The sequence below is a fragment of the Pezoporus flaviventris genome, unplaced genomic scaffold (genome assembly GCF_033815535.1).
Source record: "Pezoporus flaviventris isolate CSIRO_AGI_PZ_B2104156 unplaced genomic scaffold, CSIRO_AGI_Pfla_v1 ptg000097l, whole genome shotgun sequence".
Taxonomy (NCBI): Eukaryota; Metazoa; Chordata; class Aves; order Psittaciformes; family Psittacidae; genus Pezoporus; species Pezoporus flaviventris.
Genome location: NW_026892645.1, coordinates 5447058 through 5471824, shown reverse-complemented (window position 1 = coordinate 5471824; position 24767 = coordinate 5447058). Strand labels below are relative to the sequence as shown.

The window sequence follows — 24767 nt, the reverse complement described above, 5'->3', positions numbered from 1 at the left end:
ATATAGATATATTTAAAACCTCCTTTGTTCTGCTCCAGTTTTAGGGACATTTCTCTCAAAGAGGTTTTTTTCTGAGTGAAAACCTCTGCTGAAACCAAGCAAGGGGTGAATGGTGCTCAAATGACCTTGCCCATCGCATCGCTCACAGTGTCGGGAGCAGCCTCCCAACCTGGCAGTGCTGATGGAGGCTGCAGGCTGTCCCTGCTGCAAAAAAGCTGCTGCTCCCTCTGCGACTGTGATCTTATCTGAGGCAGACACAACTGCGCAGCGCTCGCTTGGTGCTTGTTATGAGGAGCCTCTTATTTTCTGTCCTGAGCAAACACGCTTCTTGCTTCCAGTACTGAGCCCTGGTTGGAGGCTCAGGGTGCCTGGGCTGAGCTCTGCAGTTCCTGCGCTGCGGGATGAGGGGGGCAGGAGCAGTAAAGAGAAGGTGGTTTCCCAGTTGCCAGCTGTGATTTGTGATGTGCCACATGAAGGGTAGCAACACCTCCTCCTGCTTGGCTTTGTCTCAGCCAACTGCTGCCTGCACGCAGCAGGCAACCGGGAGAGCTGCTGCCGAGTTCCCCACAGCCACCCTTTCCAGGTTCCCACATTAGCATGACAATTGCAGCCCCAGAGGCAGGGAAGGGAATGCAGTCTTGGAAACAACAATATGCTAGAAATGAAGAGAGAAATTAATAGCGTAGCAAATTGTAATGCTCAGCGCGTCGGCTGCGTGTCGGCCTTGAAACACAACAGCTCTATGTGCAGCCTTGGCATTGTGCTCATTTCCAAACCTTGCATTGCGTTTGGCCATCATTTCAATACCTGCAGTGGTTTCCTGGGGCAAGAGCCTGCAGGGCACCATCCCTGGCACCCAAAAACCTGGTGTGTTTTATTCCTCTTGCCTTTTGTCCACGCTGCGTATCGACACAAAGATGCTGTGCTATCTGAGATGAGTTTATAACAGTGAGAGCCAGTGGGGCTGCTGGAGTTCAAGTCTCGGGGTGTTTTGGGTTATAAATCTTGATTTCTGAGGGCTTTCTTATTTAGTGGCATATAGCTCAGCTATCAACATGGTTACAGCAGTGACTGCCAGCGCTTGGTGCTTGCTGTGGCCCGTGGTGAGCCCAGGGGCAAAGCAAGAGCAGCACTGCTCATGTCTTGTCAAGCTTAAAAGCTTCAGGACCACCCTGGATGAGGAGCTCGAAGCTGTGGAGTCCTATTTAAAGCTGCTCACATTGGAACCATACACGTATGTGTGTTGTAATCTGAGATTAGGGTGATGCCTGGGGAGCCGAGGTCCGGGCAAGGATGTCCCTGGCACTGGTTGATGCATTCCTGCATTCCCCATTTGTGGCTGTGGCACCGGGATGTTGAACTCATTCTAATGGCATTTCTTTTTCCAAACCCCTTTGAAAAGCACCTCCTTGGTGGCTCTCCGTGCCAGCCGTGACCACGGCTTCTCTGGTGGAGCAGCCAGCACCAGTGCCAACAATTCCTTTGGCTCTTCTTTGAACTGAGTCAGTTCACTTAAGCATTAACCTTAAAATAGCAACTATTTCTGTAGCTGATATAATTAATCTTGTGTGTGTGCGTTCCTTCCCCATCCTAAGCTTTGAGGCTTCACCACTCCCCAGCTGACCAACTCCCTGCTTTGGCACAAGAAGGCTCTTGGCAAATCCTGGCTTTTTCATGGAACAAACACCAAGTGTGGGCTGTGTGTGCTCTGCTCACAGAGGCTGTTTGCCTCCACCACCGCTGTCTCCAGTAGCAGATTCCTTGTTCCCGTGCACCTTCTCAATCTGCTTTTGGGTGGGTGGATGCAGAAGGGGGATGCCCACAAGTGTGGGGTAACACTGGCCCCAGAGGTGGCAGTAACGGAGGGATGGATGGGTGGGTTTAGTGATGCACTAGGGAAAAGGGGTCTGGGGAAGCCTGACGCTTGAGTGGCCCTTGCGTGGTGCCTCATCCAGCCCTGGGAAGGGGAGGAGAGAGGCAAGGGGTGGGCTGGGATGTGGTATTTCTCCTCCCCTTCCTGGGGCAGCTCCTCCATCAATGCACATCCAAGCGTGCAAGTGTAGGATACAGGTCACTATCCCCTCCCTAATTTCCAGCCCTGCCTTATGGCTCCAGCTGTGCAGCAGCCGGGCTCTAGACTGCTGTGCTGGGCTGTTGTACCACTGATGTGTCAGGTCTGAGCACATCAGCGAGGGCGAGGAAGGGGGAAAGCAAAGACCTTTTGCAATGAAGAGCAGAGAGGGAGTACGCTAGAGCGGGGGGGGACCGAGCCTGGCTGCTTGGATGCAATGCTGTTCCCATGGGGTGACTGGAATCCTGATCCATCAATGAGGATGCGTTGGGGAAAACCCCCGTGGTGGTGTCTGAGGATGCTGCTTCAGCGCAGCGAGCCCACGTGGAACAAAAGGCTGCGTGGCTGAGCCTGGCAGACTCGCTGTGTCCTGGGAAAAGGAGCTCAGTGGGTTTATTAAACACTTTGAAGTAAAAACCCGAGGAAGGAAAAGCTCCCTGCAGGCAGAGCAGCCCACGCAGCTCCCAGCTTTTACAGGCAGAGCATGGAGCATCCTCAAGATCCCATCCCAACCTCTGGCGTTGGCGTGGTAGGAGAGGTACCAGCTTCCCTATGAGCACGACCCTGCCCCGACCACAGCACCGGAGCCATCATTTCCATGACAGCACGTTGCAATATGGGGAACAGGCAGCGGATGCACACGCGGTTGCTTCGTAAAGAAGCCAGCCCAGGAGCCCCTGCTGCAGGCACTGGTGGTGGGGAGATGAGAGCACAGCCCAGGCTGCCTTGGAAAGGAGACACAGGGGCATCTGCAAAGCAAAGCTGCTCTCAGGGGCTGGCCCTGGGCTGGATTTTCCTCTCTGAGCAAACAACCCAGCTCCTTCCCCGACGCGCTGACCGCATTCAGCTGGATGGGAGTGTTTCGTGCCCCAGACACTGTTCACATTTCAATCCCGTCAGCCCCCAGAGCCTTTCCGGGCTGGGGCTGTGTTTCTCTGGCTGTAGAAATGTCGCTGCATCCCAGAGAATGCCGCTAGTGGTGTTATTTAAACAATGATGGGGTTAAAGCTGATCGTTAGGAGGAGAAAGTGACTGGCTTGCACAGTTTCCGATTACTTTTCTCCTCTCGTCTGTGTGAGCTGAGCTCTCTCTTCAGCGTTCCCTGTGGTGGAGGCAGGGAAGGGGTTTAAACAGAATTAAATCCCTTTAACATCGGTTTTGCAGCGGCAGAGCTTGTGTTAAAATTGCCTGTGCTGCATGGGGTGGGTTTGGGACCCTGCTGATCCTCTAGCCAGGCACGGATGCAACATGGCTACAAGATGAAGGGATATACTGCAAAAACCTGGTATTTTGCTGATGGACAGGGCTGCACAGGGCCTTTTGCAGCATATTTGGGGCTCAAACTGGAATATGCTGAGGCTTTCATCCCTAAAAGCTGTGCAAATGTTGGTAGTGACTGGGGAGGATGCTGGGGGGAAGGCAGGAGCCTTGATTGTGCTGCAGATCCCCCATGTCCAGCACCAGCACACCCCGGGGACAGCTGGTGCTGGGTGCTGATGGGGTGGTTTATACTCTTCTGCCTTAATGAGCTCATTCGTGGGAGGATGCGTTAAACAGGAGGATGCATTTTAGAAGCATCCACCTGGGGAACGTGTCCCTGGAGAAGCGAGCATCAAACAACCGTTTGCTGGTAGAAATCAGGGTTGAATCATTGCTCCTTTGCCAACCCCCCAGTGTTTTGTGTTGGGCTCTCTGCAGCCATGCAGACAGGTTTGACTGTATCCAAGCACAGCCTTTTCCCTCCTTGGCTTCACCCACAGAAGTCCAGGCATGCCCGGGCAGCTCCAGTGGGGCCTTCATTGCAACACAGGCAGGGAGAAAACTGTATTTATCGTTTGCATCGGTACAGCTAATGAATGTGTGCCCACGGAGGGCTTTTGTAGAGGCAGAAAGCCCTGCATGGTTTTGAGGTGGAAAAGAGCCGAGTGCCGCCGCTTTTAGCACTTGCATGGTTTCCTGGCTGTGCCACAAACCTGCTGTGGGTTCAGTCTGTGGGGTTTTGGGGTTGGTCTCTGTTTCACAATGAGACCTGAGGACCCTGGGGTGCGCAGCACAGGCCTGCCTTCAGCTGGGGGCTGCCAGGACTCGGAAGATGCTTCTCCTCCAGCTGAAGGTGTTGGTGTCTCACCAAGGTCACCCCATCCCCAGGCCCTGAGCTCAGCCCTGCTTGGAGCTGTGTGCTCCCACCACCAGCTCCCCTCTCCCCATCCTCCTGCCCCCAAACCCCCCCGGTAGGACACCCCTCAGCAGCGGGGCCCTGCCACCCATCATCCCCCCCACACTTCCCGACATTTTCCTCCCGTTCCTCCCAGCGGGGTACGTGTGTCTGGGATCCTCCCCCCACCAGGAATACCCCCGATTCATGGAGTGGGGCCGTGCCAGACCCCCCCCCCCTTTTTCCACTCCCCCCATCCCTATCCCGCAGCGCGGGGCGGGGCTCACCGCTTCCCCCCCCCTTCCTCTTCTCCGCTTCCCCCTTCCGCGCTCCCGCAGCGCGGCCGCGGCCGCTCCGCGCCTGGCGGCGGAGGGTGCGCGTAACCAGGGACACGCACACACAGCGCGGCCCCGCGCCCATCGCTTTGCGGCCGAGCCCCGGTAACAAAGACCCGACCCGCACCCCCCTGCATCCCGCTCCATCCCTAGCCCCAGCCCCGGCCCCGCCGCGGGATGTAGCCGGGCCGGGTGCTGGCAGCGAGGCTCCGCGGCGCCCCCGATGCCCCCGCAGTGAGGCCGGGCGCGGTGCTGCCGGCCACCATGGGGAAATCCAACAGCAAGTTAAAGCCTGAAGTTGTGGAGGAGCTGACCAGGAAAACGTACTGTGAGTGACCGCAGCGGGCCGGGGACCGGCATGGGGGGGCCTCGGGCTGTGTTGGGCTCCGCGGTGCCGCTCCCCGCGGCCGCAGAGCAGGGCTGTGATTGCTCCGGGCAGCGGCGGCCGTTCCGCGGGGAGGGCGCAGGCTCGGCCGGGCTTTGTTGCATGGATCCCGGGGTAATAAAGCGCACCCCACACCGGCAGCAGGGACGAGGAGAGGGGCAGGGAGGCGGTGGAACGCTCTGTTCTCTCATTAAAACAACCCTTCGTGGCCTGTTTCTCAGTCTCCAGCAACCGCGGGGCAAGGGCCGCGTCCTGCCTGCCCGGAGCAAGGCGCCTTCCCTTATTAACCCCCTGCTCCGAGCATCTTTGCTCGCAGGGCCCCGCTGCCAGCCGGGGATGCAGGGACCGTGCTGGTCGTCCTGCGGCGCTGCTTCCCAGGAGCCAGGGGGCTTCTTCATAAACAGGGAACCAAAGCGCCTGGGTGGGTGCCTTGCAAAGTTTGGGTGCGTTACTTGGAGGGTTTCCTTTGTTATTATGCTCTGAAGCGGAGCAAAGAGCCCGGCACCAGGGAGTTGGGTGTTTTTCTATGAGTATCTCAGTATCAGTTTAATAACCTGATTTTCTAAGTGAGTGGCTTTCCTGTCTGAACCTCCGCTGTAATCTTATTAACGTGGCTACTGTCTGAGCCATCCAGTTTTAGCACAATCAGATGGGTTTATTTCCCTGAAGGATGCACAAAGGAAACAAAGGGTTTGGTGGCTCAAGTTTCCCTCCCCGCTTGCAGGTCGGAGCTATTCCCCTCCTGTGTAGCAGCCCCGCGAGCTCTCCCCGCTGTCATTGCTGCAGTCCCACGGCAGCGCTTACCCAAAAAGGCAATAGATCAGGATGCAGCAAGTTCTCCCATATGGAGGAGAGGCAACACTGGTGCATTGCACAACCCTGCACGCGGGGCTGCTCTCTGGTCGGGCAGGTTGTCTGCATAGCCAAACCGTGAGCGGTGGGAGGAGAGGTTGGGTACCCCATTGGACTCGGGGGAGAAGAAACAGTGAGAACGTGGCGGTGATGCTGGGCTGGAGCCGAGCGCCGGGTCGGTTTTGGTGTCCTCGCTGCAGCGGTGACCCGCGGCGGGTGCCGCCGCACTGGGTCAGGGATGGTTGTTGCTGTGCTGCAATCACCCGTGTGGTTTGCAGCCACCACGATGATCCAGTCTCCAATGGAGAGGGATCTGGGAAAAGCCGGCCCCAGCGCAGCTGCATCACCTGTGTGCTGGGCTTTCACAGCCCGGGGTGGCTCCTCTCTGCGCAGGGAGGATACCAACCCCAGCGGGGCTGGTGATGATGCCCCATGTCCTACCAGCAACCAAACACAGCACTGGTGAAACCGTGGTCTGCTGGCACAGGGATGCATGAGGCCAGCAGAGGGTCATTGCCTTTGGAATCACTTTATTCCCAACTTTTAACTCCTCTCCTTTGAGTGCTTTCCCCTTTCCATCACACCCCATCCAAGAGCCACTCTGGTCCTTTGATTGCTCCATCAATGACTCTGTGGCCTGTGTGGGGTTTTGCCTGCCTGCTCCAGGCCTCTCAGTGCCTCTTTTTCAAGACCCATTTACCTGTGCAGGTGAGGCAGGAGCCCCGGCAGCCGTGCCGTGGGGCAGCACATGGCCGGAGCCTGGTGCAGCATCCCAACGTGCCCCAGCACCACGCGGCTGGCGATGCAGTGCCCGTCAGGGAGAGCCCTGGCTAATTCCAGGCTCAGTTTTGAGCTCTGCTCATTCCGTCTCTCGTCTCTGGGATTCATGACTTCTGCTGAGTGTTTCTGCCCCTTTTCTGCAGCTGTCAAGGCGAGTGCGTGTTCCCTTGTCTGGTGCCCTCCCAGGCACGTCTGAGAGCCTCTGATTTATCTCCAGGCCCTGGGAGGCTGGGAAGGTATTCATTTCCTTTTGCGCTCTGGGGAATCCAGGCAGGGGAGGTGCAGGTAGGAGTGCAGGGTTGCACTGAGTGCAGTGGGAGGGACTGATCCAGACCCCTGTGTCATGGCTAATGGTAGCTGTACCCACAAATCCATGGCAAACTCAGGAATTCCTGGGATGTTTCTGCTTGGGAAAGGTTTTACTCCACAGCACTGTGGTATTTTGGTACCTTTCTGGCAGTGATCATCCTTCTAAGAGCATCCTTGCCATGTGCTGCCCATCCCGTGTGCTGGCTGCAGGCACTGGCTCTGCCTCATGTGTGGTGCTCTTTGCAGTGCTGTTACAACACATCTGGGCAGATGCCTCCAGGAGCCCATACCTGGGTCCCACACTCATCCTGGGGAGGTTCCCATGGCACTGTGAGCTGTGGCTGTGGAATGTGCAGGGTTTCTCCCACAACGGGGTTTCCTTCCATTGCATCATTTTCTGTCTGTGCCATTTCCAGTCAAAACGAAGCAAATAACAGAAATCCCCTTCTTGGTTTTGCAGGACCAGAGAGATGGGGTTTTGTGGCAAATTTACCTCATCCATGGCACACAGAGGACCCACAGCCTGTGCTGTGTCCCCTCAGTGCTCTTCCAGTGCCTGGTAGCTTCTTGTGTCCCCCAGCCACTGTCCCCTCTGGTCTCTCCATCTCCTCTTTGTGGTGTTTCTCTGGCTTGCCTTGGTCACAGCAATCTTGGGGCAAGCAGGCGATGGGAGCGTGGCACTGTGGGTGCATGGCACGGTGCTGTGCCGAGGATGCTGCAGGCCCTCCATGAGATGTGAGACTTACTTCACTGCAGGTATCCAGAGCAGGTTGTCCCAGGCCCTGCTGGGGACATAGAAGGGCAGAGTCTGTAAACCTCATCTCTTGGCTCCCCTTCTCAATCCACTCCTGACTTACAGTGCTGAGGACCAGATTTGGGTGGCCCTTGGACACCTGAAGGTGCAGGAGGACATCTGAGGGCTTCTTCATAGCGCTGGCTGCCCCAAATCCTGTTGACTTGAGCCCGTCGTCGTGAGCCTTCCAGGATCTCCAGGCACCTGATGCCCAGGAATAGCTGTCAGTGCCAAGCTCACCTGTCTGGCTGCAGGCAAGGATTTAACCTTCCTCAGAGGCCAGGCCGGTGCCGTACAGGAGGGTGCAGGAGAAGCCAACGCTGAGTGATAACAATAATGAATAATAAATCGTGTAATGCCTTGTACTTCCATGGAGCCTTTCATCCCAAAGCTCCTAAAGTGCTTTATGATCATTCATTTATTCGTCTTCCCGATGCCACGTTGAGGTACCTCCGAGATGCAGTTTTGGCCTCTGTGTGTTTTGTCCCAGGAGGTGATAACACCCGAGGCTTGAAGGAGCCACCGTCCTCCCTTTATCATGGCCCCTCTTCGGCAGGGGTTTAAGCCTGGGCTTAACTTGGGCCAGGTGCTTGCTGCTCAGGGCCGAGGTGGGATTTGGGATTGTGCTTAAGAGCCTTGTGGGGCCGAGCGCGAAGGGTTCTGCTAAGCTGGAGCTTTATGAAGGTGCTGGGTACCGCTGCTCCCTGCAGCCTGCTTGGAGCTGTGTGAGGGGCACGTGTGCAGCTGTGGGTGCGGAGCATGTGTTGTGGGTGGAAGTGGTTCTGTATGGACCATGGGAGGAAAACGTGGTGCTGAGCATCCCTACTCGCAGCAGCGGTCCCAGCCACAGCATCCGCAGCCCTTAAAATCATGAAACGGGCTTAAAAATAAGAGGTTGTTTCAGAAGAACACATTTTAGCTCCTATTTTAAGTCATTTTGGGGTGGTTTGGGTTTCAGGGTTCATTTTCATCATGATTTCCCATGTCTGGAACTCCTAACGCTGGATTTTTCTAATGCTGGCTGCAACAGCCGTGCAAGCCAGCTCCCCTGGAGCCATGTAGGTGCAGCAGCATCACTGCTGGCACCGGGCACAGGGTCAGGATGATGGTCCTGAGGCTCTGGTGAAGGTGTGGGAGCCGTGTTGAAGGTACCAACATGATACCCACGGCACTGGGAGGCCCCGAGCTGCAGAGTGGGAGCAGGGAGAAGAGGATGCTCTTTTCCCAAGAACTGCATCCCACCCACTGTGATCTATTTTGTGGATTCTAAACTCACTCTGGCAGCATCATTTTCTGCTCTTTTACAATAAACTGCAGAATTGGCTCTGTGGCTCGACAGTAATGCTCTGAATTAATGGACATTAGTTTAAGAGCAAACTACAAACACATTGATCTGTAGTTACAGGGGTGCATCGTGGTGGGGAGCGTTCAGTGGGAAGGAGAATTCTCCAATTGCAGCAGTTTTCAGCCAGGAAAATGGGTCGGTTCTTCACTGGAAGCACTGGGATGGGCTTTGCTCCATGGTTCCATCCCGCTGGTGGGCAGGAGCAGAGGAGGGACCTCAGTGGCTTCCCGCTGCTGGCTTGTTTTTAGCCTCTGATGTGTTTGTCCTCGGGTGCCGAGTTTCTCTGCTAGGTTGGTTGGTGTTGAAATCCCTCCTGTTGCTCATCTGGCAGCAGCAGGGCAGGACACCCTGGTGGTTACGCACCCGTTGTTCCCTTAGCAGCAAACACTGGGTGAAATACCCAAAGCACAGAGCCCCAGAACAGCCCCAAAGCTCCTCTCGCCCTACAAGCACCCGTTTGGGGGCAGAGAACTGGGGGCAGCATTCCAGGCTGGGATGGGAGCGCCAAGGGACTTGCTCCTGGGAGAGGGGTATCAGGATGCTGAGGCGGATGCCTGCCTGGGTGTGAAGCTGGAGCTGGGCTGCTGCTCCCTGCCTCAAGTGCTCTCAGTGTGTAATAGGATTTGGAAGAGCCCAAAAGAGGAGTTCTGGGGGGAGGACGAGAGCATCTGCACAAGCACCCTCGAGATGCACCGGGGAGAGGGGATAAGAGCAGGTCTGCTCTCCTGTGCCAGCCAGGGATCCTGAGGGAGGGTGATGGATGCGCCGGAGGGATGCTCATGGGCTGGCTTCTGTTTTGGGCCTGTTTTTCCTGCAGCCATGTGGCACCCAGAGCTGCAATGATGGGAGCTGCGTGCAGGTTCACTGCAAGATTGATGTGGACCTGATGTGCTGTCCCCAGAGGGCTGTGGGGGGTCTGGAGGCATCTCAAGCCCCTTCCTCAAGGAGACCCCAACCTGCTCCCAGTGAATCTCGTAACTGGGTATCCCTTGTGCTTGTGGACCTGGGGCTCTGCAGGTAGATGCAAGGGAAGCAAGTTTTGGAGTGTCCTTGAAGCCACTGGGAGGTGGGAAGGGGAATACGTGCCCAAGGGTCCCTCGGGCTCCCTCTGCAGCACAGTGGAGCAGTGGTACCCACCGGCCACGCTGCTGCTGCTGCTCAGGCATCAGAAGAATCACATTTCATTTATCCCCTGGCATGTTAATGGATCTGCTTAACCACTCTCCTGACCTTTGCTGCTGCCACTATAATTAAGGTTGTGAAACACGAAGCTCTGAAGGCATCAAAGGAAGCGGCTGCTTCAGGGAGGAGCCCGCGGATGCACTCGCTCTGTTATCGGGGTGACACTTGCGGGGTCACTTTGTTCCTCCCTCCCCATCTCATCCTCCCGGGTCTTCTAGGGAGCTGGATGGGAAAGGAGCCAGGATCCATGCCCTGCATCCCTGCTCGAGGGCCAGGGGGACTGGGGGTTCTCAGCATGGTGAGCATCACTCCCATCACCACCATTGCTCTGTGTTCCCAAGCCCAGGAGTGCTGGCACAGGACTCAATCCCCACAGCTCCTGCACATTGTTCTCCCTTCAAGGCACGTTTTTGCTTCCTGCATGGCTGGAGAGCTGCCAGTGCTTCATCCATCCGTGTTGCCCCAGCATCTCCTGGTCACTGGCTGGACGTGTGGATTTGCCCTGGGTCTCTGTTACGTGCCATGGAGCAGTGGGTGTTCTGTGCCTCCAGCACCATCCCTCAGTGCAGTGTGGTCCCTGCTGAGATGGGGGGGTGGCAGAGGCCCTGTTTCCACCGAGGCTTCACCCTGCAGCATCCTCTGGACCTTTCCTTGGCTCCAGAGTCCCAAGGCTGAGTCACAGAGACTTCCCTTCCCTTGCCTGGGGCAGGAATCACTCCATGGGTTGGGGCAGCACCTTGGAGCACAGGGCCATGCTGAAACCCCCGGTTCAGGGGAGGACAGAGCAGGGGGACACAGTCAGTGGGGCTGCTCCATCCTTGCTCCCAGCAGCCCTGCGGATGCTCTGCCTTGCCATGGGGTATTGTTGTGTGGGCTCACTGGGAAGCCGGGATTAAACCCAGCCTAGAACAGACCTGAGCCACAGGCTCCTGCTGTGGGTGTGTTTCAGCCCGATTCATTAACTTCCAAACGAAGGCACCGTCCTTTGCCCTTCCTCTGCTGCCTTTGCTGCAAAGAGCGACTGCTGCTTGTTCCCTGAACCCGATCTCCAAAGCCTAATGTCGGGCCCTTAAATATTTAATAAAGTCTAAAAAGGATTTTAACTGCATCTTGGCTTTCCTGTTGGTGCCAGCCCCGGGGGAGATGAGAACAGAGCTGCTCATGGACCTGTTTATCCAGTCTGGGAGCAAGACAGACCACTAATGGCAACCGCCGGCGAGAAGGGTGCCAAACGCACATGCAGTTCTCTGCACATATTGCTCCCTATCTCAGCAGTAACTAATGACACCAATAACGCTGTCGGGTTTGTGCTCTGAACGTCTCGGAGGCTCCCGGACCCGCCGTGCTGCTGCTGCTGTCTGTGTCTGATGGGGAGAGGAGCCAAATTGTGCTTGGGGAGATGGGCAAGCTGGGATGGGGATGTTCCGCTCCGACAGGTAGGCAGCTGCGGCTGTGTTGTGCCTGCGGGGTGAGGCTGCTCCGACATCCCTTTGTGATGGGGTGCTGCAGGGATGGGTGCTTGCATGGGGGTGATCCCAGCACGGGGACACTGCTGGTGTATTGCATTGAGGCTGGGAGCAGGGATGGGGTGTGCAGGGCTGAGATGGGGGCACAGTGATTCGGACACGCTGCTGCTGGTCATCTCTGGGAGCAAAAGGAGATGTCACGGGGCAGGCTTGTGCCACGGTTGTGTCCGTTGGGGTGACCCTGGTGCTGCAGGAGGGTTTTGGTGTTTTAATGCTGCTTCCCCAAAGCTAATGAGCAGGAGCAAACCTCAGCCCTGGGGCTACCAAACCTCCCTGGAGCTGGGGCTGAGCCCTGATGGAGGGCAGCAGAGGGTGTGCTCTGTAATGTTTAACCAGGACACTGGTTGTGTACCGACACCTGAATTTGAATGGGCCCGAGTCACCAGGGCCAAGCAACCCACGTGCCCTAGGTGCCGGTGTGCAGTGTGTCTTAAAGGCTACCGCATCAAATGGGGACCCTGGTGAGCCAGCACAAAGCCACCCAACAACCCCGAATGGCCGGAGATGGTCTTAGCAGCAGATCCTGCCTGTCCCTGTGGAAGAAGCCCCACAGCTGCTGCACTCATGGGCACCTCCAACACCTTGAGGTGCTACTGTGCTCTTGGGTTTGTGTTTTGTAGGGATGAGGCCTGAAGCTGGTGATGACTGCTGAGGTTACAACGTGGTTACCCCCGGGTAACCTGCTCTGAAGGGCGCTGGGTCCATCTCTGACTGATGGGACCACTCTGGGTCTGTGTTTGCAGGAGCAAGGTGGGAAGCTTGCACTGAGCATCCACTCAGGCTGCTGTGCTGAGCTCTGATTGCTGCTCTGCGGGGACCGGGGGCTGATTCTGCTGGTTGAGCTGTGGTGCTGAGCCCCAAATCTGGGTCCCAGGACAAGGAGTGAAATCCAAAGGAGCGCATCTACTGTCACCTGCTTGGCGGGGACAGAGTGGGGAGCTCGTAATTGGTCAATATGATGATGTAAGTGGGGTTTGTAGCAGGTTTGTGTTCAGCCAGTCCTTAAATACGTGTTCATAGGGGCGAGGGGTGAAATGTGTTGGGTGCAAATTGCAGGGTGTGTGGGATCACCCCTGAGCACCGCGGCGTTTCATGCATGAGGGGCCCATCAGCTCATGCATGAGCCCCCGGTCATTTCCACATCAGCACCCAGTAAGTTCATGCATGAGCACCCGATCAGTACACACATGAGTGCATAATTAACTTAACATAGAGCACGGGGTGGTTTATGCATGAGCGCCCAGTTAGCTCACGCTGGATTACACACTGGTCCACGCATGAGCTCCCTGTTACATGCTGCATGGGTGCCCAGTTGATGCGTGTGCTCTCCATCAGTTCGTGCCCCAGTGTCCAATTAATTTCTGCATGAGCACCTGATCCATTCGCACCTGAGTGCCCCATTAGCACATGCACAAGTGTGTCACCTACTAATTACACTAATTCACCCACGAGTGCCCAATTAGTTCAAGCAGGAGTGTGCAGTGAATTCACACCTGAGAGCTCTATTAGCCTGTTGCCACTGGAGTCAAGAGTGCCCATAAAATGGATGCATGAGCACCCCTTTCATTCACACCTGAGCACCCAGGTAGTTCATGCATGAGCACCCAATTAGTTCACCTAGAAGCATCCAGGTATTTATGCTCAATTAGTCCGTGCATGATCACCCGATTTATTTCTGCATGAGTGCCCATCTGGCTCAGGCATGGGTGCTCAGTTAGTGCATGCGTAAGTGCTCCATTAATTCATGCCTGAGCACCCACTTTGCTCACGTGGGAGCACCCACTCTGCACATGCAGAGGTGCCAATTTGCCTTCATCTGAGCATCTGCAGCAGGTTTAGGCAGCCCCAGACCTGGATGAGAGCCCCAGGATGGGGCAATGCTGGCTCCCCTAGAGCAGGATGCGCAGGGACCTGAGAGGACCCCTATAAATGCTGCAGGACCAACAGTGCCGTGCCTTGGTGGGTGATGCTGGACCTGTTGCCAGTGGGTTGGTGGTGGAGGCCAGGCCTGGCAGAGCTGCAGTGCCCTGCAGGGGAGGCAGAGCTGCTTTGTGCTGGAAATTATTAACTGTGGTTCCCCTGATAAGGCAGCGGTGGCACCATGGGATCAAGGTGCTGTTGTAGTGGCTGGAGCACAGGGGGACATGCAGGGGCTTGGTGCAGGCTGGTGCTGGCTGCTACACTGGGGCAGTGCTTGCTGAGCCTGTGCGAACCCAAAGGGCTGGAGCATCATGTCACCTCCTGCATCCCACCACGGCCAGGGGTCTCAAACCATTCCGAATCCATTCACTTCTCCTGTACTCCTTACTGCTGTGGTCCAGCGAGCACCCAGCTCTCCTGCGGGCAGGGCGATGGACGGGGATTCCAGTCCCGGGTCCCTCCTCTCCTGCTGCCTGGCGAACACGAATTAACAGGCTTTGAGCACTGATTAACCAGAGCTGCTTGCTGCAGTGGCAGCTGGGTGGTGGGAAGAGAGGGGAGCACGCAGAGGGCGGGTGGTGATGGAGCTGTCAGTCCTCGCTGCGCCGTTCAGGGTTGATGGAAGGGTGGGGGTAGAGACCTGGGGGGGGGGTTTGGGTGCCGGTAGCTGTGAGGAGGGGGCTGGAGGCTGTTTGTAGTGCAGCCGCATCCGGGGCCTCTGCCCCTCTGTGCTGCGTGAGATGTGTGACTGAATCCCTGCTCCCGGATGAGGTGGGAGCGGGGATGGAAGGCCAAGGGGCAGCTCCTGTGCTGCCCTGGGGTCCCTGTCCGTGCCGGCGGTGCGAGCCCTGCACTCAGCCCTTCCCTGCGCTGGGCTAAGAGCAGCAGAAACAAAGGTGCTGCTGGCACGAGCTGTGTGCGGGGCTGGGCGTGCAGGAGGGTGCCTGCGCCGCGTACCCGGGGCTCCCGGCTCGGTGATGCCCCTTACAGCGTTGTGGCTCAGAATGAGCGCTGATACCCTGCCTTTATTCAGTGCCTTTCATCCCTAAGGATCCCGGGGCACGCTGCATCCTCTAACAAGCTGCTACGTGAACTATTTATAGGCATTCCCATAGCGGCCGCGGGAATGCTGATCCCTGTGGAGCGCGGTTCAGCCGGAGCACGGCGACGGAGCTGGCCCTGCTCCGGTGGGATGCTGCAGTGGGGATGCTGTGGGTCATCCCCGTGTCCTTGAGGAGTCAAACCTGGCGGAGGTTTCTATCGCCGCAAATTGATTTGCATGGGCTCGGCATCGCGCTGTAATCAATGCCAGGGGAGGGAAATGCAGCAGCCGCCACTGCACAGGTACCTTCTATGGGCATGGTTGGGCTCTGTGTGACAGGGAGCTGCAGAGGATGGACTGGGGAGGGTGGAGAGACAGCCCTCGCCCTGCATGTGTCCCCTGTCCCCAGCCCCAGCATGGGCGGTTTGGCCTGGCCAGGAGATTGGGGTCCCCAAGGCTTCCATGGCCACGGGTCCCTGCTGCAGGTGTGGATGTGAGCATCCCTAACCGGTGCCACTGGGATTGTTGACACCCAGCAGGATCAGAGCGGCTGGAAGTGGCAGCACGGTCGTCCTCTGCCTCGGATCCATAACAGAGATGCAGGTACCTGCTCAGCCCCAGCTTTGCCGTGGTGTTTCCTTGCAGAGGGAACACTCTGCCCTGGGAAGACGAAAAACTTGGTGGCAGCAAAGGGATGCATCCAGAGGTGGTGGTTTTCCAAGGGAGATAAGGCTGCATTCCCATCCCAGGGCAAACCCCTCAGCTTCCCAGTGCAGGAGGTGCCAGTGCACTGGAAGAGGGATGCACAGGAACAAATCCAGCCTCGGGAGCCCTGTGCTGACACCTGAACGTGCAGGTGTCACCACACATCCCTCTGCAGGAAAAGGGGAGCCTGCCCCATCCCTCCCCTCCCACCCCATTCCAAGTGTGTCATCAGCAGCATTTCTCCTGTACCAAAAAAAGCACAAATTCCTTAATTGTTTCCTGCTGGAGTTGAAAGGCAGCTCCAGGGCCTGAAATAGCCCAGTGGGAAACACAGCGAATGAGGGAGAGCACAAGGTGATTTGCCTGGAGGGGCTGAGCCCAGCGCTGTCCATAGCCCTGGGCTGCCCCTTTCTCCTGCCCCGAGGGCTGCCTGGAGCCCTGCTGCTCACCCTCCTCCTCCTCCCATCCACCTCAGTCAGTGTCTGCAGGCGACTGGGGCTGCAGAGCTGGTGCCTGGGGCATCCCCCGAGCATCCTTGGGTGGAGGGCTTGGCTGGTGTCCCGATGCTTGTGGGGAAGCCTGTTCCTGTTAGAGACATCGCTCAGCATCTTTCCCTTGGAAGGATGTTTCTGCACAGCCCTTTCTATCGGGAAGGGGAATCCTTCAGGACTGGCACGATTGCTGGTTTTGCCTGCCCCAGCTCAGCTGCTGGATGCAGCACATCCTTCCCAGCTTCCTCCTGCCAAGAGACCTCTGTCTTTTTCCCTTGTCTGCTCTTCCCCTGCCAGGCAGCCCTGCCAAGACAACCCTCCAAATCCCTTCTGCAGCACGGCCAAAGCCCTCAGTGTCCTTCAGCCCAGGTTCTGAGCATCCCTGCGCCTGCCTCCCTTCTCTGGAGGTGCTGTGGTCCACACACCCCATGGCAGTGTGGTGGGTGCTGCTACCCTCCCGGCACAGCCCTGCAGCCCTTTGCCAGCTCCCTGGGGAAGGGGGGGGGGAGATGCTTCCCCGTGCTGAGCCCTTCTTGAGGGGGTTTGCAGGCTCTGTCCCTCCAATGGAGCCTGAGCTGAGATGGAGGGACCCCTTGTATATAGAGGGACAGCAATTCCTGCCCATGGGGATGTGGGGCCCAGCACTGGTCTGTATGCGAGGTGGGGGCCAGCGTGTGTCCTGCAGCCCTTCTGCAGTGTGCACCTTTCGCCAGGCACGTTATAAATCTTTATGAGGGAGAATTGCTTTCTTCTCTTTGCCATGCAAGGTAATTGGCATCTGTTGATGTGTCTTGGGTCTCTGTTTTTATCAGCAGTTTGCACACTGAGACATCTCCTCTCTGCCTCATTATCCCAGCGCGGTCCAGACCTATTGCTCTTGTGTTATTATTTAGATGCAAGATGCAAAGGAAATGACTAATGGGGCTGTTCCCCCTGCCCCTGCCTTCTGGCACTAGGCTCTGTGCTGGCCGAGCACTGCTCTTGCAGTGGGACACGTGGGGACAGGTACCAGTGCCCTGCCCCATTGGGATCCCCAGCATCCTGCATCCCTTCAGAGCCCTTCCTCTGCTGAGGACGTTGGTGATCTCAGCATCTGTGCCCAGGCTGGGGACACTCGGGGTTGCCAACGCTCACCATGTTCTAGCTCTTCACATTTTGGGGGTTTCTTCAGAGCCCAGAAGAGCTTCCTTAGGGCCCTGGGATGGGTTTGGTGATGTTTCTCCGCGTGGTTTACATGCAGGTGGTGCTTGGGGGGACGCTGGCTCTGGGGCTGTGCCTGTGCCATGCTCAGTGTCTTGATGTCGGGGCCTGGCTGGTGCTTGGGCAGATGTTTCCAGACATGTTTTGGTCTGGCCCCTGCGTGATCCACAGCACCTCGCAATGATGGTGCTGCACTCCTGGGGCAGGGAGCAGCACATCTTTGTGCTGTGATGTGGGGGCTGGAGGGACCCCATCATCCACCCGGGGTTAAGCCAGGCTGTGCCTTGATGGCAGCGCTTACATGCAGGGAACACACGGCAGCGCATGGAATGAGTGAGTCCTGGCGCATCCCTGCCAGGGAATCCACTTATGGGAGGTGCAGAAGCGCAGCTGTCACTGGGCAAGCACTAAATTCCTTTCTTTTTTTCTCTTTTCTCCTGTTTTCTCTTGCAGTTACGGAGAAGGAGGTGCAGCAGTGGTGAGTGTCTGGCATGGTGGTGAGTGCTGGGGAGGAGGGATAGGAGCAGGCAGCGCTCAGCTCAGAGAGTCAGACAGCAGAAACAGAGGGGTTTTCCTTGCACACCTTATGGTGTGGCTTGGCTCTGGCTGCTCTTGGCTGCCCATATGGGACGTCGCACGCTCCCTCTTGCCTCTTCCTCCCCATAGGGGTGGCCAAGGCAAGCAGGGACGTAGGGACAGCCCAGCTGGTGGCCGTGGCCCTGGCTGGGGGATGCTGCTGCTGTCCCACCGTGTCACCGTCTGCAGCAGGGCTGGGGCTGGCGGCAGGCTCTCACCAACCCATCCCCTCCACCCCACCGCGCGCGATGCCCTAGAAAAGCCACCGCTTCCCTTTCATCTCCCCACCAGTCAAGGGTTGCTTTCTTTATCTCCTTCTCTCATCCTTCCCCCCCTCCTCGGTGAGTCATAGCTGCAGCAGCGTGAAAAAGATGTCACCGGCGCTTCGGTTTCCCACCTCGCCACCCCCTTCCCCTCCTCCTCCAGCCCTAGGCCTGCTGCAATGGGCGCCTGACAGATCTAAGAGACACGTTGCATAATGTTCACACACCCTCCGTGGTCCCTGGTGGTCCCTGCATGTCCCTGATGGTCCCTGCTTGGTCTCCTCATCCATGGAGCTGGCAAACCTCTTCCCCTGCACCCTCCCGTACGGCACTTTGCAGCATCCAGACCCAGACCGAAGCAGGGATCCAGGGCTTTGGGGGTGTTTAAGTGGTGATAGTGTTTGGGAGATGCCCTGGGCTGGACCACCCTGAGGACACGGTCATCCTGCTGTGCCCATAGCTCCTCGGAGCGGCTTTCACGTGGGGTCCTCCAAATAACGCTGTCATAGTCCTGGGGCTTCAGGCCACTGTGCTGTTGGTACACGGCTGCAGCTCGTGCTGAGTGGGGAGGCTGCAAACTGCCTGTGGGGTTGCTGCTGATCCCAAGTCCCTTTCCTGGCCATCTCCGTGCTGGAAAGCCAGGTGGATGACTTGGTGTAGCCATGGAGCAGCAGCAGAGGGGAAGACAAGCTCTGGCCCTAGGACGCAGCGTTCCATTTGCAGCTTCTTGCTCAGGAGCTGTGTGTATCCAGAGTTCTGAGAGAGGGATGTAAGCACTGCTGCTGACCCTGTGATGCTTCAGTGCTGGAGCAGGTGACTCTGTGCAGGGGCTTTTTGTCTTGCAGGAGGTTTAAAAGACCTCGTGGTGCCCATCCGCTGCCTTTCCTCCACAGGTACAAGGGCTTCATCAAGGACTGCCCCAGCGGGCAGCTGGATGCCGCGGGCTTCCAGAAGATCTATAAGCAGTTCTTCCCCTTCGGCGACCCAACCAAATTCGCCACCTTCGTTTTCAATGTCTTTGATGAGAACAAAGTAAGGCTGGGAGAGGTGGGGGGCACGGTGTGAGGGGGGTCAGGGGAGTGATGCTGGGATGGGTTCGGAGTGCGGCTGCACGGTACCGGGGGAGGACAATATTCCATCGTTCCTCCCTCCCCACGGCCTTTTGGGATGTGCCCCACAGGCATGAGCAGGGAGGGCTTTGCCGGGCAGGGGTGGCAGCGATGCCCTCACCCATCCTTCCCTCCCCCAGGATGGGAGGATCGAGTTTTCCGAGTTCATCCAGGCGCTGTCGGTCACCTCCCGGGGGACGCTGGACGAGAAGCTGAGGTGTAAGTGCTCCCCATGGACACCGGTGGGCTCAGCCCCATGAGGGGGGTGGCATGGGGACAGCTATGGGGGGGGAGGATGCAGTCCCCAGCACCTCGGTATCACTCTGCCTCGCAGGGGCGTTTAAGCTGTACGACTTGGACAACGACGGGTACATCACGAGGAACGAGATGCTGGACATTGTGGATGCCATTTATCAGATGGTGGTAAGTGGCAGAGGGTGATGGGGGCTGTAGGGAGGATGCTGAAACATCCCTGGTTCCTTCCCTGCGATTTTTTGGTGGGAGTTTATGGCCACGGTGGCCAGAGCAGGGCTTGGATCCAGCCACTGAGGATGGCTCTGGTGCCAGAGACGACTCCTTGTGCGCTGTTCTGACGTGGGGGATTTGGGGGAAGAAAACACATCTGCTTGCTTGGAGACACCATCCAGGCTGGGAACAGATGGGTGCGTGACCAGGTCCCATCTTGCTGCCACAGGGAAACACAGTGGAGCTTCCTGAGGAGGAGAACACACCGGAGAAGAGGGTGGATCGGATTTTTGCCATGATGGACAAGGTGAGGATACTTGAGTGTTTTTTCCCCTGCAGCCAAGGGATTTAGGGATCAGTTGTGCCCAATCTCAGCTCTTGCACGTGCCTTCCTTTGGCAATACAAGGTCTCAGCTGTCGCTGCAGACTGGATACAGGATCCCTGTATCTGGGATATCCAGGTCCCCAGTGTGGCATTGCTCCTCCCTGGCTGCAGGCACTGATGGCTTGACAGGGAAACTGAGGCTGCAGTGGTGGGGGGGGACCTGTGTGGGTCCTTGATGTGGTGCCAGGGCCCTGGGGTGCTCAGACCCGGGATGCTCGGTCCCGGCATCCCCCTCACCAGGGCAAGGTGATGCTGAGCAGGGGTGTTTTGCAGAACGCGGACGGGAAGCTGACCCTGCAGGAGTTTCAGGAGGGCTCCAAGGCTGACCCCTCCATCGTGCAGGCGCTTTCCCTCTACGATGGGCTCGTATAGTCCCGGGGCCAAGCGGCGGTGAGTGCAGTGCTGGGGAACCCGGGGGTGCCCCATCTCCCACCTGCTTTGATGCCATTCCCATCTTTCCCAGGGGTGGGTGGCTGGTTCTCCTTATCCCCCCCAAATCTAGCTGGATGGAGATGTTCCTACCCCATATTGATGTGTTTCTCCCAGTCCTCCTGTCCCATAGAGCACTCCTGGACCGCAGCAAATGAGGATGCGGTAGAGTCACCCAGCTGGCAGGCATTTGCCTGCGGCACAGCTCGGTTCTTCCCTGTAGATGTGGCTGCAGAGGAGGCAGCTGGTGCGCTGAGGGCATGGGGATGCTCCGGAGAGAGATTATATTAAATGTTTTATTTATATTGTGTCTCATTATATTGCACCCTGGAGCTGGCAGGGTTTGGCATGGCCGTGTCAGGGATGCGGTGCTTCACTGAGCACACTGTGATCCTCACCATCCCTCATGGAGCCACGCAGATGGGGTGGTTTTGGTCATCACAGCCCAGGCAGTGTCCAACCATGGGTGGCGACGGGGGTTTTTTAACCCCACTGGAGTTCTGAGCCATTCAAAACCATTACTGTGCTTCCAGCCTTGCCCTTCCAGCTGCGCTGGTGCCCGCGGTGCTTTCTGCCCTTATTCTCACCCTGTTTTTCTCCTCCCCACCCTCTCCCGCAGATGCCTGGGGGAAGATGCTCTCCGTGCCATCCGACCACCGCCGCGCCAAGCTTGCCTGCCCCTCTCGGCCTTCCTCTCTGTTCCGCGAGCAGAGGATGCCCTCGAAGCGCGAGCTCTCTCCCTTCTCCGCACTCCGAACCAGCCGCTGCCATTCGCCAACTTCTGCTTTTCCCAGTGCAAAACCCACCTCGGAGCCCGGGCTGAGCGGCAGCGAGCACCCGAGACTGCAGCGCAGGGGGGCAGCGGGTCGAGCATCGCTGCAGGCAGAGCAACCCCCCCTTACCCCGGCCTCCTCGCCCCCTTTGCTCCCCTTTTCCTATGTTTTCGGATGGGACTGTGGATGCGCCGGTGTTGTCCTCTCCCGGGAATCAGCTGGCTGGAGACGGAGCCCAAAGGTACCGGGGGACCCGCACCCCGGGGTGCTGCCTGCGCAGGGCAGGGGAGCCGAGGCACTGACGGCCATTGGGAACACGCAGCGCTGGTGTCGCCAGCCCGGCCCGGCTCTCTAGGGATATATATTATTATATTAATTTTTTTTTGTGAGACAGTATTGTGCTTTTTTCTCTTCTTTTTTTTTTTTTTCTTTTTTCTCTTTCCTTTGGTGGAAAAAAAAAGTGAGGTTTGGTTGTTTTTTTTTTTACATGCCTATCTCCGCAATGGATATCCTTATTTATTTGTTGTAAATGTTGCTGCCGTGTTTAGTCTCTCGCGTGTGTGTCCGACCACCCAGGTGATGATGATACAGGTTTACATGCTCGTACACTATTGCGGGGCACCGGGAGCCTGCAATAACAATGAAGCCAAAAAAATCTGCCTTCCCCCTTTCTCTTCCCACCCCCTGTATCCCGAGCTCCGTGGGCTGGCTGCTGTTTTAAGGGGGTGCTGTAGCTTCGTTTCCTCTTCCTGTTCCCCCCTTTCCCTGTGTTTTTCTGTTCACCCTTCCCTTGGCAATCTCAGCCCAGGCTCTGAGCAGACAGAGCCAGCTCCATCCCTCAGCTGGGCAGGGTGAGGGAACTGCCGGGCACCAGAACTTCCTCATTTCCTTTCCTTTTCCCCATTTTCTCTCTGCATGATGAAGTATTAATGGAACCGAGAGCTGGGTTTTGCTTTCAGGGGGATTCCTTTCCTCTTTTCTGTTGTGCTGATGGTGGGAAGGTCTGTTGGCACCCCAAGGGGGTGCCTGTGAATTGTCCCATATGTGACAGGGCTGAGGGGATGCCCATGGGAATGGCTTGCTCCATCTTCCCCATCCCAGCCGGGGTGATGCAGTAACTCCTGCCCTATGGCTGCCAGGCCAAGAGATGCTTGAGGTGTCTCCTTATCCCCTTGCTCCCTGTTTAGGACATGGGAAGTTTTGCTGTAATCCAAGGGCACAGCTCCAAAGCAGAGCCGTTTGCATCCATGGTGGGAAAAAGCTAGGGAAAAGTGACTGGAGACACCCAAGTGTGGGGCTTGGAAATGGTCCCCTATTCACAAGGGATAATGTGTGGCTTCTCCATCACCTGCCAGCACTCTGGATGTGCTCCAGCAGGGCTCAGCTCCAGGACACAGTTGGCATCTCCACTGGAGGACAAGATGCTGCCGCAGCTCTGTTTCCATCTGCCTTGGTCCCTGCAATGGGGAAGGAGAGATTTGCATCTCATCAGGAGCAAAGTGCAAGATGCCTGTTGGACCCCTAAAGCCACCTGCGATGGCTCTGGTGTGGTTTGTTCCTGGCCCTGTGATCCCAATGCCATGCTCCTACCACCCTAGGGGCTCACCCCTCTGTCCCTGCTCTGGTTGATGCTGGCAGTATCTTTCCACCCGCTGTCTGCTGGGATGTCTGCAGCCCCCATGGCTGGGATTTGTCCCCGTAGTGGTGGGAAGTGACATCTGGATGTGGAGGATGTTCTCCGATGATGTAGGGGATAAGGAAATACTCCAGCCAAGTGATGCTGGTCCTTTGCCATGCAGCCCTAATCCCCAGTTTCGGGGCCCATGTGCTGGTGGCGTTTTCTGATGCCCATAAAAAACACCCTTCCCCATTCCCCAAGGAGAGAGACCTCACGTCCATGTGCAATATTTCTGCCTCTTCTGCAGCTCCTGCCCCTGAGGGTGCCCATGTTTCCCTCCTGGAGGGTGTCACCTCGCTCCCTCCCATGGAAACCCCTTATCCTTGATGCTTTGTGGCCAAAACGCAACTCTCTTGGGTAGATCTTTGCAGTGCCTCCAACTTCTCTAACGCTTGTCTGCCAGACCGGTCCCTTTCTGGTGCCAATCAATGTTCCCATTGAACGTGACACTGCTGCAATCTCCTCTGCTGATAAATGATGGACCCTGTGGTGTTTGACACAATTCCCAGGCAAAGGCAAACCTCATTTGCTCTGATGCTTTGCTCTGAAAGGCTTTTAATTTTCAGAGGACCTGCTGTGCTTTGAGCTCCATCAGTGCTCGACAACGTCTGACCAGGAAGCAGCCCCATCACAGGGGGGATGAAGGACCAACATCAGCCTGGGAGAGCTTCAGACCCCCGAAATACTGACATTCAGTGCCCATCAGGATGGTGCTGACATTCCTACCAGCAACCTCCTGCTGCTGCTGCTGCTGCTGGGCTCAGGGATGGAGCCCAAGGCCTCGGCCTCCCCTGCCCCTAGTTAAATATTTGCACATTATCCAAGAAAAAAGAGCAAAAAGGGAAGAAGTTTTTGGCTGTATTCAAAGCTCTGTGCTGGCTGTGAGGACCCTGTTGGGTTGGTGGCAATGATGAGTGTTGCTGGGCAGGATTGGGGCTGGCTCTTGTCCTGGGTCTTGGCTCTGGCCCTGCAATGGGTCTGTCCTGCCCTGCTCTTGGCATGCTCGGTGTCCCCATTCACATCACTTTGCCCTCAGTATTCCCCCCTGGCTGTGGATCTGGGGCTCTGGTTGGATGCTTCTGGCCTCCCTTTGGGGAGCATTGGTGGCCCTGACTCCTGAACATCACCAGGACCTGCAGCTTCTCTGTACCACCGTCAAGGCTGGAAGCATCTCTCGCTTGGCAATGTTGGCCTTAACCTTCTCGTGCCTCAGTTTCCCCATCGGTGAACTGGCCTGAGGGGTGAGCCATCCCCTCTGCAAAGCGATTCAATGCCTGTGCCCAGGGAGGCACCAGCACTGGATATGGCTCATGAGCTCACGAGGGTTTGGCAGGAGCCACCAAACATCAGGCACACCGGGAGCAGTGCACGAACCACTGCATCGGAGCTCCCGTCAGTGAATAGTTACGTTTGCTCTTCTTCCACCCGCTCATGGTTAAAGCCAACAGCCAGAAAGACCTGGGTCGGTTCTGTTCATAGCCAGCTTCCTGATCCCTGGATGAAAGCAGCTGCACCCTGGTGATGGGCAGGGGACAGCGCAGGGTCCAGCCCCGGCAGCTGCAGTGTCCCCCCCACCTCTCATTTGTCCCGTCGGTGTTGCCCCATTAAACTGCAGTGTCTGCACTTCCCTTTCTTTTCACTCTTCTGTTCGTGCGCTGCCTGTTGCTGCTTTGTAACCGCCTTCCCTTGAGCTCTGGGGCTGGGCTGAGCTGTTCTCTCCCTGCACAAGGCTCCGGGGGCAGATTCCAGTCCCCATCATGGCGCAAACGAGGACCCAGGAGAGATGCAAAGCGGGTTTTTCCTCCACAGCAGCCCTTTAATTGCTGTGATTTGTAACGAGACCGGGTGGCCCCTGGAGTGCTCCCCATGGGGCTTATTGAGGTAGGGGAAGTTTGCTTATGGGGTCCCCAGACCCTCTTTGTGCTGGGTACCAGCTGCATCCCACAGATGCGGGTGCCTGCCTCCCATGCCACCAGGACATGCATCCCAGTTGGATGT

At 57.1% G+C, this 24767-nt stretch overlaps 1 protein-coding gene across 2 annotated transcripts; it reads left to right on the top strand.

Moving 5' to 3' along the window:
• The first annotated feature begins 4592 nt into the window (after nt 1-4592).
• NCS1 (neuronal calcium sensor 1) lies at nt 4593-24408 on the top strand. 2 transcript variants are annotated; one of them, XM_061477122.1, is made up of 8 exons: nt 4593-4889; nt 17545-17569; nt 18824-18962; nt 19180-19258; nt 19374-19462; nt 19734-19811; nt 20163-20279; nt 20938-24408. In XM_061477122.1, the coding sequence occupies exons 1-7, from the start codon at nt 4826-4828 to the stop codon at nt 20259-20261; spliced, it is 573 nt and encodes a 190-aa protein (XP_061333106.1). In that variant the 5' UTR covers nt 4593-4825; the 3' UTR covers nt 20262-20279; nt 20938-24408. The 2 variants fall into 2 exon arrangements, with proteins under 2 accessions (XP_061333106.1, XP_061333107.1); XM_061477123.1 differs by lacking the exon at nt 4593-4889 and adding an exon at nt 11504-11643.
• The last annotated feature ends 359 nt before the right edge of the window (nt 24409-24767 follow it).